General features: G+C 34.5%; 1 protein-coding gene across 1 annotated transcript; it reads right to left on the reverse strand.

Annotated features, from left to right (window-relative positions):
* Positions 1–5,862: 5,862 nt before the first annotated feature.
* LOC140036251 (cytochrome P450 87A3-like) lies at positions 5,863–8,472 on the reverse strand. The gene is made up of 8 exons (XM_072077591.1): positions 8,065–8,472; positions 7,807–7,956; positions 7,367–7,624; positions 7,082–7,171; positions 6,907–6,985; positions 6,538–6,644; positions 6,285–6,412; positions 5,863–6,111 (listed from the first exon to the last, which is right to left on the reverse strand). Exons 1-8 carry the CDS (start codon positions 8,470–8,472, stop codon positions 6,018–6,020), a joined length of 1,314 nt encoding a protein of 437 aa, XP_071933692.1. The 3' UTR covers positions 5,863–6,017.
* Positions 8,473–18,907: the final 10,435 nt, after the last annotated feature.

Here is an 18,907-nt window from a genome sequence, read left to right on the forward strand (position 1 = left end):
TCTTCAAGCAGTAAATTCCATAGACCTACTTGGAACCATTTTTGCTATCTCAATGGAATTTCCATAGAACTTCTTCCTGCAAGAATATGAAATACTTACTTCAAGTGTATTCACATTATATTCACACTTTCGAGTGTATATCCATTTGCACAAATTCAAAGAAAGAATTTAGAAATCCAAAACCATTATACTCAATGTCATTTAACATTGCACTTAATTGCAACTTTAAAATTCATACTCACAAGTTGCAAAAATAACATGGTACCACATGAAATTCTACACATTCTTTTTTTTCGTTATTCACAATAAAAATCCATATTATTGAGAATCTTCAATAATATATCAGATTCTTTGCATTAATTTTTAGCAAAGGAAAAAAACCCCCACTATTTTAGTGCATTAATGATACACAACTAAACACACATCACATTCAAAGATCAAGTTCTTTGCATATTAGCATAGAAATTACTATGAAACCCCACTATTTTTCACAACTTTATAACATGCAATGGAGTATATATCTATTGCGATTAGAGTAAATGACCCAATTAATCATACCCATTGGAAGTTTACTTTTACTTGTTAAGAAGGCACCTTTAAAAATTTCTTTCAAAATGCATGGCAGCAACTTGTCTAGTGCAGCAACAAGTTGTAATTGTTCAGCAATTTGAACTCTTTCGGATCTACTTCTCTAGTGCCATATTTTCCTATTAAGCCTTGCAAGACTTTTGGTATTAGGACAAGAAGTTTCATAGAAACTATAAAAGTCATTATAATACTAGTAATGGAATTCAACAACTTCCCTTTTTCTTCATAAGCATTCTTTTATTGTTAACATGTTTCATTAGTTGAGATCTTCTCATTTTTCGTCCATAGGTAGGCTATTCAAGTCAAGTGACTTGTAAGTTGAACTCCATCTTGTTCTGAATCACTTTAAAATTGTTGCTCCGCTGGAACAATTATACAAATGTCAAATAGAAAAATTAACAATGGTTATAATAATAATAATAATAATAATAACAATAATAAAATTAACTATAATAAAATAGTCAAAATAATAATATAATAATGCACAAATGTAATGGGTTGAGGTATGGATATTTCGCTCTCTTTAAAATGATGCAAGCCTCTGCAAAAGAATCAATTTCGGTGTCGTAGAATCTTCGGCTTGTCACTCCCAGGATATAACAGTCTAACCACACATGCTGTTACTCTCATTAGTCTGTACAACTGAGAGAGTATTACTCTACAAACACTTTTTTTTTTCTGCCAGTCTATGAGATAGAAAATAACAAAAGAGTAGATATTTTCTCTTATGAATTGTAGCTCAAAAAACATAAGTTGTTGTAGTATGTAGCAGTTATCAAGTAATTAAGACCACAACAACAATCTAAGATTTGGTAAAACTTTCAAATATCTAAGATTTTCAACAAACCTAGGATTAAACAAATATCATGGCCCCACAATTCTTTACGAGCCAGAAACTACAAATGAAGTTTCAAATTCTATCCACTATTAATAAAAATTGCAATTCTTCAAGTATTGTTTTACCTTATAAGATGGAAGGAGCAATACTTACTGCATAATTATACTTGTATTGTTTCTTGGCTTGATTTTGGTGAAGAAAAACAATTAGTCGAAGCTCAAACTGCAACTATTATAACATCTTCAACAATTACAATAGACATCTTCAACAATTAAGGAGGTAATACACCTTCACTCTCCAGGAGTTTTATTTTTGAGTGAAACAAAAAACCAAAAAAAGTTTATGGAAAAGGTAAAAAAGAGGTTGAATTTTGACGACAGTGCTGTTGTAGATTCGGTAGGGAAGGCTGGAGGTCTGGCTTTATTTTGGAAACACTGGATTAAAATGATAGAAGTGGAGGTCTCTAGTTTTTACATCACTGCTCGCATGATGGATATGGAGGCAAGATGTGAATGGGCCTTTATTGGAGTATATGCTAGTACGGATGATAGACAGAGACGAAGCCAATGGAGGGAGTTAGAAGGAAAAATGAATCAGTGGGGGGAGAGGTGGATCATGGCGGGAGATTTTAATGATATCTTGACAAATGGGGAGAAATGGGGGGGAAGACAAAGACCAGAGTGGAGCTTCACTGATTTTAGGGGGTTAGTGAATCGAAATGATTTAGTGGATATAGGTTATGAAGGAAAGCCTTGGACATGGGTCTCTCATTGGGAGGGAAAGGAGATAAGAGAACGGCTAGATCGTGCATTAGCAAATCAGAACTGGGCTATGCATTTTGAATCAGTAAAGTGTGTTCATATTCAAAATGAGGCCTCTGACCACAGTTTGCTTATGATTGACACTATACCAAAAAAAAGCCAACAAGGGAGAAGGTTCTATTTCGATAAACGCTGGGCTCAAAATCACCAAATCCAGGGAGAAATTGATAGAGCATGGGAAGAACCACAACAAGGCTCCAAGATGTTCAGTCTGACCAGGAAGATAAAGAACTGCAAAAGAAGTCTAGTACAATGGGATAAGAAAAATAAGACAAATTTTGGAAAAAAGATAAAGGAGTTGAAGAAAATGATCCTGGAAGCAAAGGCAGGAAATTATGAGGAGAAGAATGGGCAGATTGCTGAGTTGAAATTGCAGCTGAGTCAGGCGTACAAACAAGAGGAGACATACTGGGCACAAAAGGCAAGGTGCAGGTGGCTGAGAGAGGGGGATAAAAATACAGCTTTTTTCCATGCACGGGTAAAAACTAGGAGGCAAAGGAATAGACTTTCATGTCTGCAAAAGGAAGATGGGAAATGGTGTGAGACGGAACAGGAGATAGAGGAGGAAATATGTAATTTTTATAAGGCAGTTTACACATCCTCTCAACCGCATGCCTTTGAAGCAGTCACTGAAGGTGTCCCTTGTACAGTCACATTGGAGATGAATGCAAAACTGATTAAACCAGTGGATGAAAAGGAAGTGAAGGCTGCTTTATTTTCTATGCACCCGGATAAAGCCCCAGGTCCGGATGGTATGTCCCCTTTGTTCTTTCAAAGATACTGGAATACTTGTAAAAATGATATTGTGATGGCTATTCAAAGTTTTCTTGCTAGGGGACATCTTTTAAAAGCTTTGAATGAAACAATAGTGACCTTGATTCCAAAGGTAGAAGCTCCCATTAACCTGTCCCAGTATAGACCTATATCTTTGTGTAATGTTGTCTATAGAGTTATTGCAAAGGTGTTAGCAAACAGGCTAAAAAGAGTCATTCCAAACTGCATTAGTCCTGCCCAATCTGCTTTTGTCCCGGGTAGGCACATCCTTGATAATGTCATCCTTGCACATGAACTGATGCATTTTTTGAAAAATAAGAGAACAGGCAGAAATGGTTTCATGACCCTTAAACTTGATCTATCAAAGGCCTATGATAGAATAGAGTGGCAGTTTCTTGGGAGAATGATGATGAAGATGGGTTTTTGTCCCACTTGGGTAAGATGGATCCTTAACTGTGTCACCACTGCAGTCTATTCTTTTAATGTAAATGGCAAAAAAGTGGGATATGTGAAACCTTCCAGGGGAATTAGGCAAGGAGATCCCCTCTCCCCGTATTTGTTTCTTATTTGTGCTGAGGGGTTATCAAACTTGATGAATCAGAGACTCAACAATGCAGTCGTAACAGGGGTCAAGGTGGGAAAGGACTGCCCAAAATTGTCTCATCTTTTGTTTGCTGATGACTCTCTTTTTTGTTGTAAAGCTAACGTACAGGAAGCAAAACAAATGAAAGAGATGTTTGCAGTCTATGAACAAGCTTCAGGACAGGCCATTAACTATGAAAAGTCAGCAGTTTTCTTTAGTGCCAACACAAAACATGAGCTAAGGAAGGAAATCTGTGCGGAACTTGGAAATATGAAGGAGGCGGCCAATGGAAGATATCTAGGACTACCTATGCTAGTAGGGAGATCAAAGCAACAAGTGTTCAGCTATATTAGGCACAAGGTGAAAGATAAGCTACAAGGATGGAAGAGGAATTTGCTTAGCCATGCAGGAAAGGAGATTTTGATTAAGTCTGTGGCAATGGCACTGCCCACGTACACCATGTCATGTTTCAAACTCCCAAAAGTGCTATGTAAGGATATCAATAAGATGATAGCAAATTTCTGGTGGGGAGGTGGAGAAAATGAGAGGAAAATACATTGGACTAGTTGGGAAAAAATGTCGCAGGTGAAGGGAAAGGGGGGGCTGGGTTTTAGGGACTTGGAAAAGTTCAATGAAGCACTCTTAGCAAAGCAACTGTGGAGAATACTGTCCTGTCCAGATTTGCTTGTAAGCAAGATTATGAGGGCAAAGTACCTAGCACAACCACAGAACTGGGAGAAAGACATTCCTGGAGCAGCTTCGTGGACATGGAAAAGTATTTTTGGAACAAGACAACTGCTGACAAAAGGACTAGGAAAGATAATAGGTGATGGGAGAACTGTTGATATTTGGCAGGATAACTGGTTGCAAGGGAGTGAGGAGGGGAGGATTAAGACTAGAAGGGAACCACAGTGTACACTAAGAAAAGTGGATGAGCTGATAGTGGATGGAGCTTGGGACCAGCAAACACTGAACCGGTGGTTCATAGCAGAGGATATCCAAAAGATCAAAGCTATTCCACTCAGTTTCACAGGCTGCCAGGATCGTTTGTATTGGAGATACACCAAATCAGGTGCGTTCACGGTAAAATCTGCATATGATGTATCAATGGAAATAAGGAAGCACAAACAAAAGGAAAGAAGGCAAGGAGATAGAGGAAGTACAAGTTATGCTCAACAGAACTCCAAAGTTTGGAAGAATGTATGGGCATTACAACTGAAACACAAACTGAAGCACTTCATATGGAGGTGCCTGCATCATAGCCTGCCAGTGAATGAGCAACTACATAAGCGAACAGGCAAAGGCAGTCCAATATGTAGTAGCTGTGGGGAAGAGGTGGAAACGTTAGAACACATGTTGTTCTTTTGTAACATGGCTGAAACGACCTGGAAACTTGCACCCATACAATGGGATGGGTTGAGGGATATGAGAGGAAATTTTGTAAGATGGTGGGAAGGGATATTAGGAGCAAAAACTAGGGAGCAAGGACACGACCACATAGCGCTGACTGTGAATATCCTTTGGCAAATATGGAAGGCAAGGAACAGGACAGCTTTTGATGTTTATGAGACAGACCCAAGGGAAACAATGCAGAAAGCTGTGGGTGAATGGAATGAGTATATAGAAGCCCAACAAGATATAACAGGAGAGTTCATTCAACAAACAACAATCTCAAGCAGAATTAAGACATGGAGGCCACCATCACGGGGTACGATAAAACTAAATACTGATGCTGCATTCTCACAAAATTTAGAGAGAACAGGTATAGGTGTTGTGGCCAGAAATGCTGAAGGGGAGCTGATGAAAGTCTGGGCAAGAGCTGAAGTAAAATGTAGTGAGCCACGGGTGGAGGAAGCAGCAGCAATTAGGATGGGAATGCAAATGGCCTGGAAAGCAAACTGGAGGGCAGTTGAGCTTCAATCAGACTGCAAAGACGTGGTGGATATGCTAAACAAGAAACAAAAGCAGCAAAACAGCATCGGGGTCATCCTTGAGGATATAGCAAATATGAGAGGTTTGTTTGAACAATGTACTTTCTCTTTTGTGCATAGAGATGGGAATAGATGTGCACATAGTGTAGCAAAATTTGCTGTCAAGCTAACAACAAATGTTGAATGGGATGTATGTTTTCCCATGTGGCTCCAAGAGGAAGCCCAAAGTGACCTCAGAGGAAGCGAATCTGCTGTATCTAAATCTTGTAATATCAAGTTTACAAAATGAAATGAAGTTATGATGTATTCGACAAAAAAAAAAAGAAAGACACCACTTAAAATGTTGTTTATTAGGACACTTGCAATTTTACAATGTAGTGAAACTCAGCTGGAAGGTAAAATTACAATATGACAGTAAATTACTGCATCATAAATACGCTGCTGAAAGTACAAGCTTTATTCGTGCATGCCCGGTTTAAAATCTATTTGTTCTCTGAAATCTCAATATTCAATCCCTTGGGGAAACGAATACCAGTAGGTGTCCGGATTCTCTCTGCTCCGTTGGTAACTCTCCAGCTGAAAATTCAAATTAGACAAGTTTTTTGATCAGTTATCACTTTCTTCTTGCAATCATGCATATTAAAAAACCGAAGAAGTTAAGTGGACATCAATTTATACTATATAGGAATTAGCTTCTTCTATATGTATTTAAGCGAAGATGGTGAGAATTGTGATTTGGAAATCCTTACGTGTATTTTGTGACCAAGTAATGCAGAAAAATTGACATCTGCACCTTTGCATAGTCAGCACCAACGCAAAGCCTCGTACCACCAGCAAATGCCATGAAATTTTTTGATCCCGCGTGTAATTCTTTGCCCTTTTGATTGAAAAAACAGCAGAAAAACCCTGAATCATTTTTACTTCATTTTGTTTAACTTTTGTTTTCTAAGTTTATCTTTCTTGTGTGCATATATTACTCAAATCTGTCGATGATCAAATTACCTCCCATCGCCATGGGTTAAATTCATGGGGGTTTTTATATACATTAGGATCCAAATGAACAGATGATGGACAAACCATTACGGTCCAGCCAGCAGGAATTGTATACCCTGCAAATCATTCGCACTTATTAGTCAAAACTGGAAGTTATAATGGAGGAAAAGAAGAACAAAGGAAACAAATCATTTATTTTCTATATTATTACTCCCATGAAAAAATGCCCGACCCAAGTAGTTACTAAAGAGAGTTTTTCTTTCTTTCTTTTCTTTTTTTTTTCCTTTTTTCTGCAGGAGAAAGGTATCACTGGTCCAAAATAAAGAAAGTGTGACAAATGATTTTCAAGAAGATGCCAAATGACATATTGAAGCATACCTTTTACTTCAACTTCCTTGACAACTTTGCGCAAAATCCCAGGAGTAATATTTGCAAGCCTAAGTGTTTCATTTATAACCTACAGTAGACAACAAAACTTAAGATGTAAATGGTCTAGCTCACTATATGATTCAAATGATAGATACAATGAAATGTCTGGTTAATTGAAACGTACCATGTGCGTGAAAGTCATAGACTTGTACTCTTTCCATGAAATAGCAGAACCTTCTGTTTCTCGCATTTTAAGAATATTTTCATGTTCTCTCTACAAAAATGATTGACTGTTTAAGTATGAAGTAATCTTACATATTTTGTTAGTGTAAACATCTAATCATAACAATATATACCGTCAGTAAATATAAAATATTAATCATTTAAGTATTGAACTTGCACAAGAATTGGAGAATTAAAGGGTAAATACAGATGACAGCGGGCCAAATAGTTTCGGAAAGTCACGGACCTTTAGTTCAGCCATAACACGTGGATGGCCATCTAGATACCTCAAGGCCACAGTCAAAGCTGTTGAAGTCGTTTCATGGGCAGCAAATAGAAACAAAAATACCAGGTCCCTCGCAATTTCTTCATTCAAAAAAGTGTCTTCTTTCTTTATTTGCTCAAGTAAATGGTCCGCAAAGTCATAGTCATTCGTAGCTCCATCATTGCCTGAGCGCTTCTTCTCAAAGATGTCGTGGATGACCTTCATTGCTTTCTTACGTCCCTGGAAAATGAAAATCATAAAAATCATATCGTTCGTTCAATCTGATACAGCATATATGAAAGCATATATATTTTACTTAGTCATATATTTATAATGAATATCTTTTTTTTGAGGTATAATGAACATCGATCTTTCAATATAAAAAGAATTCCAAATGACGAACAACAACAACAATTGATTACTTGTAAGCAAGCGTGGAATGGTGTTCCAGGGATGTTGAGAGGAAATGAGATCAAGCCATCCATGAATGCCTTATAACTGTCTCTCAATTTTTGCTGATCCTTGCTTTCTTCATAGCCAAGCATCTTCTTGGCAGCATATTTAAATACCAACTGGAGAAAATGAGATTGTTAATTACTACTTTTCAGCAATGCTCTGTACGTATAGTCCGAATTCGTCCTGATTAATATAATCAAATAGTAGGATGCTAATGAATTTACCTCTGCAGTTCCATCTTTACCATCTAATTTTCCAAGTTTACTCCAAGATCTTAGAGATTCTTGAGTGCTCTCATCCATTTCATATATTAGCTTCTCTCTTAAGGCTTCGGGGCTAACAAACTTGAACGTTAAGCTCTTGAGGTACTTGTGGAAGCCTCCATGATGGGCAACTACACTTTGTTTCCCAATTATCTGGAAGAGACTCTCAGTATACCAAATTTGGAAAGCATTACCTTCTTGCTGGAAGACGCGGTAGTTGACGTCAGCATCAGTTGATACAACGATTGGCTGCCCAACTATACTCGTGCGAAAAATTGGCCCGTATCTGAAATTGCCCAAAGAGGAAAAAAAAGGAAACAATGAAAAGCTAGTCAAAGATAAAATATTCTTAACTATTACTGCTGTCATATTATTAAAAATATATATATATATATATATATATGTGTGTGTGTGATAGCTGGTTAAGAAGTGGTTAGATAACCACTGGAGTATTGAGTTTTATCCGGAGTCAGTTTTATCCACAGTAGTTGGAAATGAAAAGGGTGTGAAGTAAAATAGGAGGCAAAAAAAAAAAAAAGCGTTAGAAAGGTGGAATATCATCGGATGCATAAGGGGTGAAGTACTCAATTGTTTCTCCTATAATTGGTAATCCCATCGAACCTGGTGGTAATCAATGTTTTTAAACTCGGACCGGCCAGCGAACCGGAGAGGGGTCCGGTTCACGGTCCGACCGGCCGGTTCAACGGTTCAACGTCTTTTTTTTTTTTTTTTTGCAGTTGCAACTTTAATACTGAGTATTTCACAGGTCTTCACTCTATACTCTACACTGAAACTTGACTGCTAATGTACAATTTAACATGATTATTAATAACTTAAGTTCCTAAAATACATTCATCAATATAACTTAAAATTAAATTTAAGTTGAGATAATAATAAATTTTTTAAAAGTTATACATAAAACCTGGAATGATAAATATAACTAAAATATCATAATTCATCGCAAATTTTCATAATTCATTACAAACATAAATAGATATAGTCCAAATGTTCATCAATTATCACAAACAAAAACACAAAAATAAATAAAATAAATGTTGACGTTCTTCCACAATTCAAAAAAAGTTCATAGAAAAGTCCAACTCATAGTCAAGGCAAATAATTTGAATAACAAACTTCCATCATTGGCATGACAAGGCAACAGCACCCATTTCACAATTTCATCAATTTAACCTGAAAAAATTAAAAAGTTTATTATAAAAAATATAAATCTAATTGGTGAAACTAAAGAAAAAGCCAAAAAATTTTGAAAAACAAAGATACAACCAAACAAAAAAAGAATCAACTGCTACTAAACATCACTAATTAACATGTTATATTCCAATCATTATCTTCATCACCATCTTTTACTTGCGTTGCATCCTTTATTTCCTCAAGTATACTCGACTAGAAGAACCAATTTAGACAAATATACATCTCTTACTTTATTTTTATTTATTTCCCTATCAGTTGGTGAAACAAACTATTTTGGATATAATTAAAATGGTTAATCAAAAACATCTTATTGCACATTTCAAATTATTGTCTAGTAAGCATTTCATCGTAGTACGAGAGGAAAGCAAATGAACAATGTAGTACTAGATATTTTCCAATTCCTATTATTCCTGTTCCACTATTCAAACGAAAAATACTTTGCTGTTAGGCATGATCCTTTTGGTTATCTTTAGGCAAGATTTTTTATTTAACTATAAATTAAATCAGGACATATACACAAGTTACGGCAAATATTTATGGACGGAACAAATGTCATGATGTATTGTCACAAAAACTAAATAAGTGCTCTAATCTCTACATAGAAAACAAAAATCAAGAAAAGGCAAAAATCAACTAAACATAATATAGAAAACAAAAATCAAGAAAAGGCAAAAATTAAACTCACAAGATGGAAATGCTCTGGAGTCTTGTCTAAAGATAATAGTGTGATGATCTTGTCATGGGTATTAGGAAGTGGAAGGATTATGAAGAAAAATTAAGAAAAAAAATCAAGAGGAGAACTGGAGATTGGAGAATCTGAGGAGTGGAGGAAGTGAAGCCGAGGCAACTGAAAAGAAATGTGCCGTCTGCACTTTGCTAGGTCTTTTAGGGTTTTTTTTATTTAATCTGATTTTAGTTTTTTAGGTAAGTCAAGTAACATTCTACATATCCTCTGGCTGTGGTTTAGCGGTACGCGCACGTTATTCTGGTCATGGAGACCAAAGTTCGAACCTAATAGCTTTCACTTTTATTGTTTTGAATTTGAGGCATATTTGAAAATTTGAGAACCGCCGGTTTGCGGTTTAGACGGGTTCGTCCGATTCATCCGATTCGTAGCGGTTTTACATTAGGCTCCGGGTTTGATACTGGACCGGACCGGTGACATGGCCGGTTCGCGATCGAACCGGCCGATCCAGTCCGGTTCTGAAAACATTGGTGGTAATACCCCGTTACACTTGGGGTTTCTCCACCTGTATACCCTGTGGCTGAAAAGCACAATAATGAGAGCAATAATAGCACAAGCAAACAACATGGTCCTTGGTTAGTGTACTGGAAATGTAGGGGAAAAATGAGAAGAGAGTAGCTACAATTGATGTTGTTTGCTATGAAGGAATCTTGGTATTTGGAGCTGCTTAAATAGATGGAGAGCTCAAGCTCTGACAAGGACGCGCTGTAAGAATGTTGGCGATAGACATATTACCTTTTCTTTTTTGTTATTGCAACATTAGCGCTTGGTCACGGCGGCTACAGATTCAAAGTCTAAAGACCAATAGCGCTTGATCACGGCGGCTAGAGAGGCCCGAGAAAAAGTCTATCTTGTACAACGTCGGCTACAGATTCAAAGTCTATCTTCCATAAATACCCTTATGCAAAATATTTAATTCGTTGAATGTCAGAATCGGAGGGTAATGCCTATTGGATTTTAAACGGAAATGGCCATGATTTGGCCAAAAATTTTTGTGCGATCCAGATAACTAGTTGTGCATCGATTTTCACATCGTGTGTGAGACTCGCAAAATTTTATATTAAAGTTACACGTTGTGCAAACAAAGTTACGCCGTGTGTAATCAAAGTTACGTGCAATTGAAAATGATCAAAATCGTTGGGCACGATTGTGCCTGCAACCGTCCGTGCCCCTTGTCCATTTTAAACAAACAGCCGTGCCCCGACGTCGTTGTCGGAGTGAAAGAGGAGTTTGACTACAGACTCGCAGAGGAGACCTGCAACTAGATATTTTCTTCCTCTGAAAAGTATTTTTTTGTGTATAATAAATAATTCTTAAAATTCTTCTGTCGCTGACTCATGTTGTTGTTGTTTCTTATTGACTTGTAGACTTGTAGTTGTAACAAAAAGTTGAATTGACATTAAAGTTAGGAACAAAAAGTTGCAGAGGTTTAATTACGAAGTAATTAATCAATTAAGCTGCAAGTGAGGATATATTTGAATGTGGATTAGCTGGAGGGAAAGCTCGCTGCCACTATTTTTGGTAATAATTACGTGTTATACATATGTCTTAGCGACCCTCAAAGCTGAATCTGGATTAGCTGGACGCTTATCAAATTATATTGTCATAGTTCGAGAAGATTAGCAGAAAAAAGAGAGAGAGAGAGAGAGAGAATCAGGAACCTGAATATCTTTTAGTCAAAGGGAATACGTCTATGGTTTTTGGAAGCCAAATTTGACGCTCCTGGTTGAAATAGTGAAAGAATGGACTTCTGATTTGGCCTTTCTCTCTCTTCTTTACTAACAAAAGTCTTTTTTAATTTGTTTATCAATTTTTAGGTAATTTAGTCATTACAATTTGCCGCTTTTTAGTTCACTTAGGTTCCGTTTGATAAAACTGAATCTGAATTCTGAAGTTTGAATTCTGAAATCTGAATACTGAAACAATTAATTTGCTGAATTTTAAGCACTGAAAAAAAATATATGAATGTCTGAATTTTAATGTTAAACCTATTTATACTGTTTGATAAACATTTATAACTGAATGCTTAATAAGTTAAATTTGACAAATTTGCCCTTATATTTTTTCATCCAAAAAAGAAATAGAACCTATGATTTAATTAGCTAAAAATGTTAGGTATGAAAATGATAATATATATTTTAAAATCAAATTAATATAAAAGATGAAATATATTATATGAGGAGTATAGAGAAGATGTGAAAATCATTCAAAAGGGAAAAAAAGAAATAGAAAATCATTAGATAGAGAATATTAGATTGTTTAATTAGATAAGAATTTTGAACATAATTAACAAACAAGGGTAGATTTGGTAGATAAGATAAGGTAATTGAAGTAATTCTAGTAATTCTTATTAGAATTAAACATTCAGTTAGGATTCTTGTTCTGAAAAAAATACACACAAGTTCAGCACTACTTAACAAGTTCAGTAAATGGATTTTCATTTATCAAACACTCAAAACATCTGAATGTCTGAAAAAATTCAAATTCAGCACTTTTTTATGTTATCAAACAAACCCTTAGTTAGATCTTTTGATTATTGTAATATGTTCTTAATTGCTGCTCATAATTAGTCCAATTAGAAAAAGTAACATTAAAAAGTACTTTAAGTAGAGAGATGAAATTTTTGTTCCATAAATTAAAAGTTAAAAACAATCAATATATATATTTCACCGCTCAAAAAGTTCACATTTAATAAATTAGACAACACAAATAAGTAACAAAACTACACTAATGATCACAAACGAAAGAAGGTAGTTTTGAATCTTATGATTATTAGTGTAGTTTTGTTGCTTATTTGTATTGTCTAATTTATTAAATGTGAACTTTTAAGTGGTGAAATGTGTGTATTAATTGTTTCTAACTTTTAATTATTTTTATTTTTTTACTAATACAACTTATATACATGCATAGGGGTATTTATAAAATAAAAGTTTCATCTCTCTCCTTCAAGTACTTTTTTAATAGTACTATTTCTAATTGAACTAATTTTGTTAACAAAACCTTAACCTCATGGGAGGTTTGTGTAATTTTGCAAACTTCAAGGGAGTCTAGTGAAATTGTTAAAAATCTCGGGAGGTTTTTGAAATTATCCATTTTTCTTTTGGAATAAGAGGAGATGGTTTAAGATGGTACCCGACACTTTTTTTGGGTAGTAAAATTAGTGAAAGAAATGGTTATTCCTTCAGAAAAAAAGAATTGGTAACTTTCTTTTTTTTTTTTGTAGTAAAATTACGATTTTTGCAATCAAGAGGTAATTTCGTTAGATATTTAGGTGTCATTTGGAGTTGCGTACCTTTGGTAAAAGAGCACTTTTATGTGATAAAAGTACTTTTTAAGTGTTATTTTTCTGGCTAAATTTACCAATTTTATATTCAAATTTGCAAGTTTACCTTCTTATCTTACTTTTCAAGTTTTGAGACTTGAAAACTTGAATGACCACCAAATTTTCTAGTGTTTTATTATTAATATAATATTCACAAATAATCTGGCTCTTCTCTAATAAATTATCTTTCCATTTCCTATAATGCACATGTGAATGAATCACATGTGTCTTTATTTATTAAAAGGGGACAAGATAATTTCAAGTTTGACTAATTTTAAGATTTGTTAATAAATAAAAACGCATGTCATGCATCTAGATGTGTATTATGAGAAATGAAAATAGAATTTAATAGAGATGAGCCAAATCCTTATCCTTTATAGTGATCAAACTAGGAAACTGCACATGCATTGTACGTGTATAGTGAGTAATTTATCATAAATTGCTTTTCCAATTAGGTAAATCACTGAATGATTGATTTAATTTCTTCTCTTTTCTTTAGTTATCTCCTATCTTAGTCGATCTTGGATTTGTTCATGTCCTTTTTTAGGTCTATTTATAGTATAGTTTAGGAGTAGATAAAATGAGTTATTTTTAAAGCAATAAAAACCCATTGCATTTGATGAGGATGTGGCAAGGTGATGAACTAACAAACAGTTTACTATCCACACGAAAGATGGGACTTCTTTCCACCTTATTTGTTTCCACATCTCATTTTTCCTTCTTTCATTTAGTTGATATTGACAATTACTCAATAATGCATATTCAAATACTTAAAAAATCTAATAAAGTTGAAGGTACCATGCACACAATGGGCTTGTTTAGATATGGATTATTTGTAAAAAATTTTAGTTGCATTATAAATATGTTTTAATCACATTTTTATCTCTTGAACTACCTTTTTTCTTACATATATTACATCACAAAAAGTATTATAGCATTAAAATATATGACAATATACAAGGTAGAGATTTGTAATAATAGAAATCTTATTTGAATACATAAATATTTTACTTTGACTCTATAGATGCACACCCCCCTACTTTTAAACTGAACACACTTTGAGATTTGCTTCTAGCATGCAACAGCAAAAGGATAATTTTGTTTATTTTTCATTCTTGTGACACGTAATGTGAAGAGCGTCCCATGCAAAATTGTATGTTTATTCTATTCTTGTATGTTTAGGTACCTTGACAAAATTATTTTATTCGTGCATGTAAGTCTATTCTTTGTTGCGAATATTTTCTCACCAATTTTTGTGGCTTCACCTGTCTATTTCTTAGATTTTCTTCAGCCACTTGATCAGCATATACTTTATGAAAACTCTTTTGGACTGATTATTTATTTAATACCACAAATGATCATCCATTTCAAGAAATGAAGCACTATCATCCAGGCATGGTGATATGTTTCTTTTCGTCATTCTTCCTCGCTTGACTTTTCCTGAGAGTAGAGATTCGTGTTTTCTATTTTTCCTTGTAGTTTTAGTTTCAAATTTTTGTTTCAAAGAAAAAAATATGAGCAGCAATTAAGAACATATTACAATAATCAAAAGATCTAACTAAGGGTTTGTTTGATAACATAAAAAAGTGCTGAATTTGAATTTTTTCAGACATTCAGATGTTTTGAGTGTTTGATAAATGAAAATCCATTTACTGAACTTGTTAAGTAGTGCTGAACTTGTGTGTATTTTTTTCAGAACAAGAATCCTAACTGAATGTTTAATTCTAATAAGAATTACTAGAATTACTTCAATTACCTTATCTTATCTACCAAATCTACCCTTGTTTGTTAATTATGTTCAAAATTCTTATCTAATTAAACAATCTAATATTCTCTATCTAATGATTTTCTATTTCTTTTTTTCCCTTTTGAATGATTTTCACATCTTCTCTATACTCCTCATATAATATATTTCATCTTTTATATTAATTTGATTTTAAAATATATATTATCATTTTCATACCTAACATTTTTAGCTAATTAAATCATAGGTTCTATTTCTTTTTTGGATGAAAAAATATAAGGGCAAATTTGTCAAATTTAACTTATTAAGCATTCAGTTATAAATGTTTATCAAACAGTATAAATAGGTTTAACATTAAAATTCAGACATTCATATATTTTTTTTCAGTGCTTAAAATTCAGCAAATTAATTGTTTCAGTATTCAGATTTCAGAATTCAAACTTCAGAATTCAGATTCAGTTTTATCAAACGGAACCTAAGTGAACTAAAAAGCGGCAAATTGTAATGACTAAATTACCTAAAAATTGATAAACAAATTAAAAAAGACTTTTGTTAGTAAAGAAGAGAGAGAAAGGCCAAATCAGAAGTCCATTCTTTCACTATTTCAACCAGGAGCGTCAAATTTGGCTTCCAAAAACCATAGACGTATTCCCTTTGACTAAAAGATATTCAGGTTCCTGATTCTCTCTCTCTCTCTCTCTCTTTTTTCTGCTAATCTTCTCGAACTATGACAATATAATTTGATAAGCGTCCAGCTAATCCAGATTCAGCTTTGAGGGTCGCTAAGACATATGTATAACACGTAATTATTACCAAAAATAGTGGCAGCGAGCTTTCCCTCCAGCTAATCCACATTCAAATATATCCTCACTTGCAGCTTAATTGATTAATTACTTCGTAATTAAACCTCTGCAACTTTTTGTTCCTAACTTTAATGTCAATTCAACTTTTTGTTACAACTACAAGTCTACAAGTCAATAAGAAACAACAACAACATGAGTCAGCGACAGAAGAATTTTAAGAATTATTTATTATACACAAAAAAATACTTTTCAGAGGAAGAAAATATCTAGTTGCAGGTCTCCTCTGCGAGTCTGTAGTCAAACTCCTCTTTCACTCCGACAACGACGTCGGGGCACGGCTGTTTGTTTAAAATGGACAAGGGGCACGGACGGTTGCAGGCACAATCGTGCCCAACGATTTTGATCATTTTCAATTGCACGTAACTTTGATTACACACGGCGTAACTTTGTTTGCACAACGTGTAACTTTAATATAAAATTTTGCGAGTCTCACACACGATGTGAAAATCGATGCACAACTAGTTATCTGGATCGCACAAAAATTTTTGGCCAAATCATGGCCATTTCCGTTTAAAATCCAATAGGCATTACCCTCCGATTCTGACATTCAACGAATTAAATATTTTGCATAAGGGTATTTATGGAAGATAGACTTTGAATCTGTAGCCGACGTTGTACAAGATAGACTTTTTCTCGGGCCTCTCTAGCCGCCGTGATCAAGCGCTATTGGTCTTTAGACTTTGAATCTGTAGCCGCCGTGACCAAGCGCTAATGTTGCAATAACAAAAAAGAAAAGGTAATATGTCTATCGCCAACATTCTTACAGCGCGTCCTTGTCAGAGCTTGAGCTCTCCATCTATTTAAGCAGCTCCAAATACCAAGATTCCTTCATAGCAAACAACATCAATTGTAGCTACTCTCTTCTCATTTTTCCCCTACATTTCCAGTACACTAACCAAGGACCATGTTGTTTGCTTGTGCTATTATTGCTCTCATTATTGTGCTTTTCAGCCACAGGGTATACAGGTGGAGAAACCCCAAGTGTAACGGGGTATTACCACCAATGTTTTCAGAACCGGACTGGATCGGCCGGTTCGATCGCGAACCGGCCATGTCACCGGTCCGGTCCAGTATCAAACCCGGAGCCTAATGTAAAACCGCTACGAATCGGATGAATCGGACGAACCCGTCTAAACCGCAAACCGGCGGTTCTCAAATTTTCAAATATGCCTCAAATTCAAAACAATAAAAGTGAAAGCTATTAGGTTCGAACTTTGGTCTCCATGACCAGAATAACGTGCGCGTACCGCTAAACCACAGCCAGAGGATATGTAGAATGTTACTTGACTTACCTAAAAAACTAAAATCAGATTAAATAAAAAAAACCCTAAAAGACCTAGCAAAGTGCAGACGGCACATTTCTTTTCAGTTGCCTCGGCTTCACTTCCTCCACTCCTCAGATTCTCCAATCTCCAGTTCTCCTCTTGATTTTTTTTCTTAATTTTTCTTCATAATCCTTCCACTTCCTAATACCCATGACAAGATCATCACACTATTATCTTTAGACAAGACTCCAGAGCATTTCCATCTTGTGAGTTTAATTTTTGCCTTTTCTTGATTTTTGTTTTCTATATTATGTTTAGTTGATTTTTGCCTTTTCTTGATTTTTGTTTTCTATGTAGAGATTAGAGCACTTATTTAGTTTTTGTGACAATACATCATGACATTTGTTCCGTCCATAAATATTTGCCGTAACTTGTGTATATGTCCTGATTTAATTTATAGTTAAATAAAAAATCTTGCCTAAAGATAACCAAAAGGATCATGCCTAACAGCAAAGTATTTTTCGTTTGAATAGTGGAACAGGAATAATAGGAATTGGAAAATATCTAGTACTACATTGTTCATTTGCTTTCCTCTCGTACTACGATGAAATGCTTACTAGACAATAATTTGAAATGTGCAATAAGATGTTTTTGATTAACCATTTTAATTATATCCAAAATAGTTTGTTTCACCAACTGATAGGGAAATAAATAAAAATAAAGTAAGAGATGTATATTTGTCTAAATTGGTTCTTCTAGTCGAGTATACTTGAGGAAATAAAGGATGCAACGCAAGTAAAAGATGGTGATGAAGATAATGATTGGAATATAACATGTTAATTAGTGATGTTTAGTAGCAGTTGATTCTTTTTTTGTTTGGTTGTATCTTTGTTTTTCAAAATTTTTTGGCTTTTTCTTTAGTTTCACCAATTAGATTTATATTTTTTATAATAAACTTTTTAATTTTTTCAGGTTAAATTGATGAAATTGTGAAATGGGTGCTGTTGCCTTGTCATGCCAATGATGGAAGTTTGTTATTCAAATTATTTGCCTTGACTATGAGTTGGACTTTTCTATGAACTTTTTTTGAATTGTGGAAGAACGTCAACATTTATTTTATTTATTTTTGTGTTTTTGTTTGTGATAATTGATGAACATTTGGACTATATCTATTTATGTTTGTAATGAATTATGAAAATTTGCGATGAATTATGATATTTTAGTTATATTTATCATTCCAGGTTTTATGTATAACTTTTAAAAAATTTATTATTATCTCAACTTAAATTTAATTTTAAGTTATATTGATGAATGTATTTTAGGAACTTAAGTTATTAATAATCATGTTAAATTGTACATTAGCAGTCAAGTTTCAGTGTAGAGTATAGAGTGAAGACCTGTGAAATACTCAGTATTAAAGTTGCAACTGCAAAAAAAAAAAAAAAAAGACGTTGAACCGTTGAACCGGCCGGTCGGACCGTGAACCGGACCCCTCTCCGGTTCGCTGGCCGGTCCGAGTTTAAAAACATTGATTACCACCAGGTTCGATGGGATTACCAATTATAGGAGAAACAATTGAGTACTTCACCCCTTATGCATCCGATGATATTCCACCTTTCTAACGCTTTTTTTTTTTTTTGCCTCCTATTTTAC

This window comes from Coffea arabica, chromosome 2e, assembly GCF_036785885.1.
Source record: "Coffea arabica cultivar ET-39 chromosome 2e, Coffea Arabica ET-39 HiFi, whole genome shotgun sequence".
NCBI lineage: Eukaryota > Viridiplantae > Streptophyta > Magnoliopsida > Gentianales > Rubiaceae > Coffea > Coffea arabica.

Bases quoted from the DNA above. Each gene is read 5' to 3' on its own strand.
- LOC140036251 (XM_072077591.1), bottom strand. From the start codon at position 8,472: ATGACAGCAGTAATAGTTAAGAATATTTTATCTTTGACTAGCTTTTCA. The intron at 7,625-7,806 runs GTAATCAATTGT...TTCATTTTCCAG, and splicing joins CATTCCACGCTTGCTTACAA to GGACGTAAGAAAGCAATGAA. The intron at 7,172-7,366 runs GTCCGTGACTTT...TCATTTTTGTAG, and splicing joins GTGTTATGGCTGAACTAAAG to AGAGAACATGAAAATATTCT.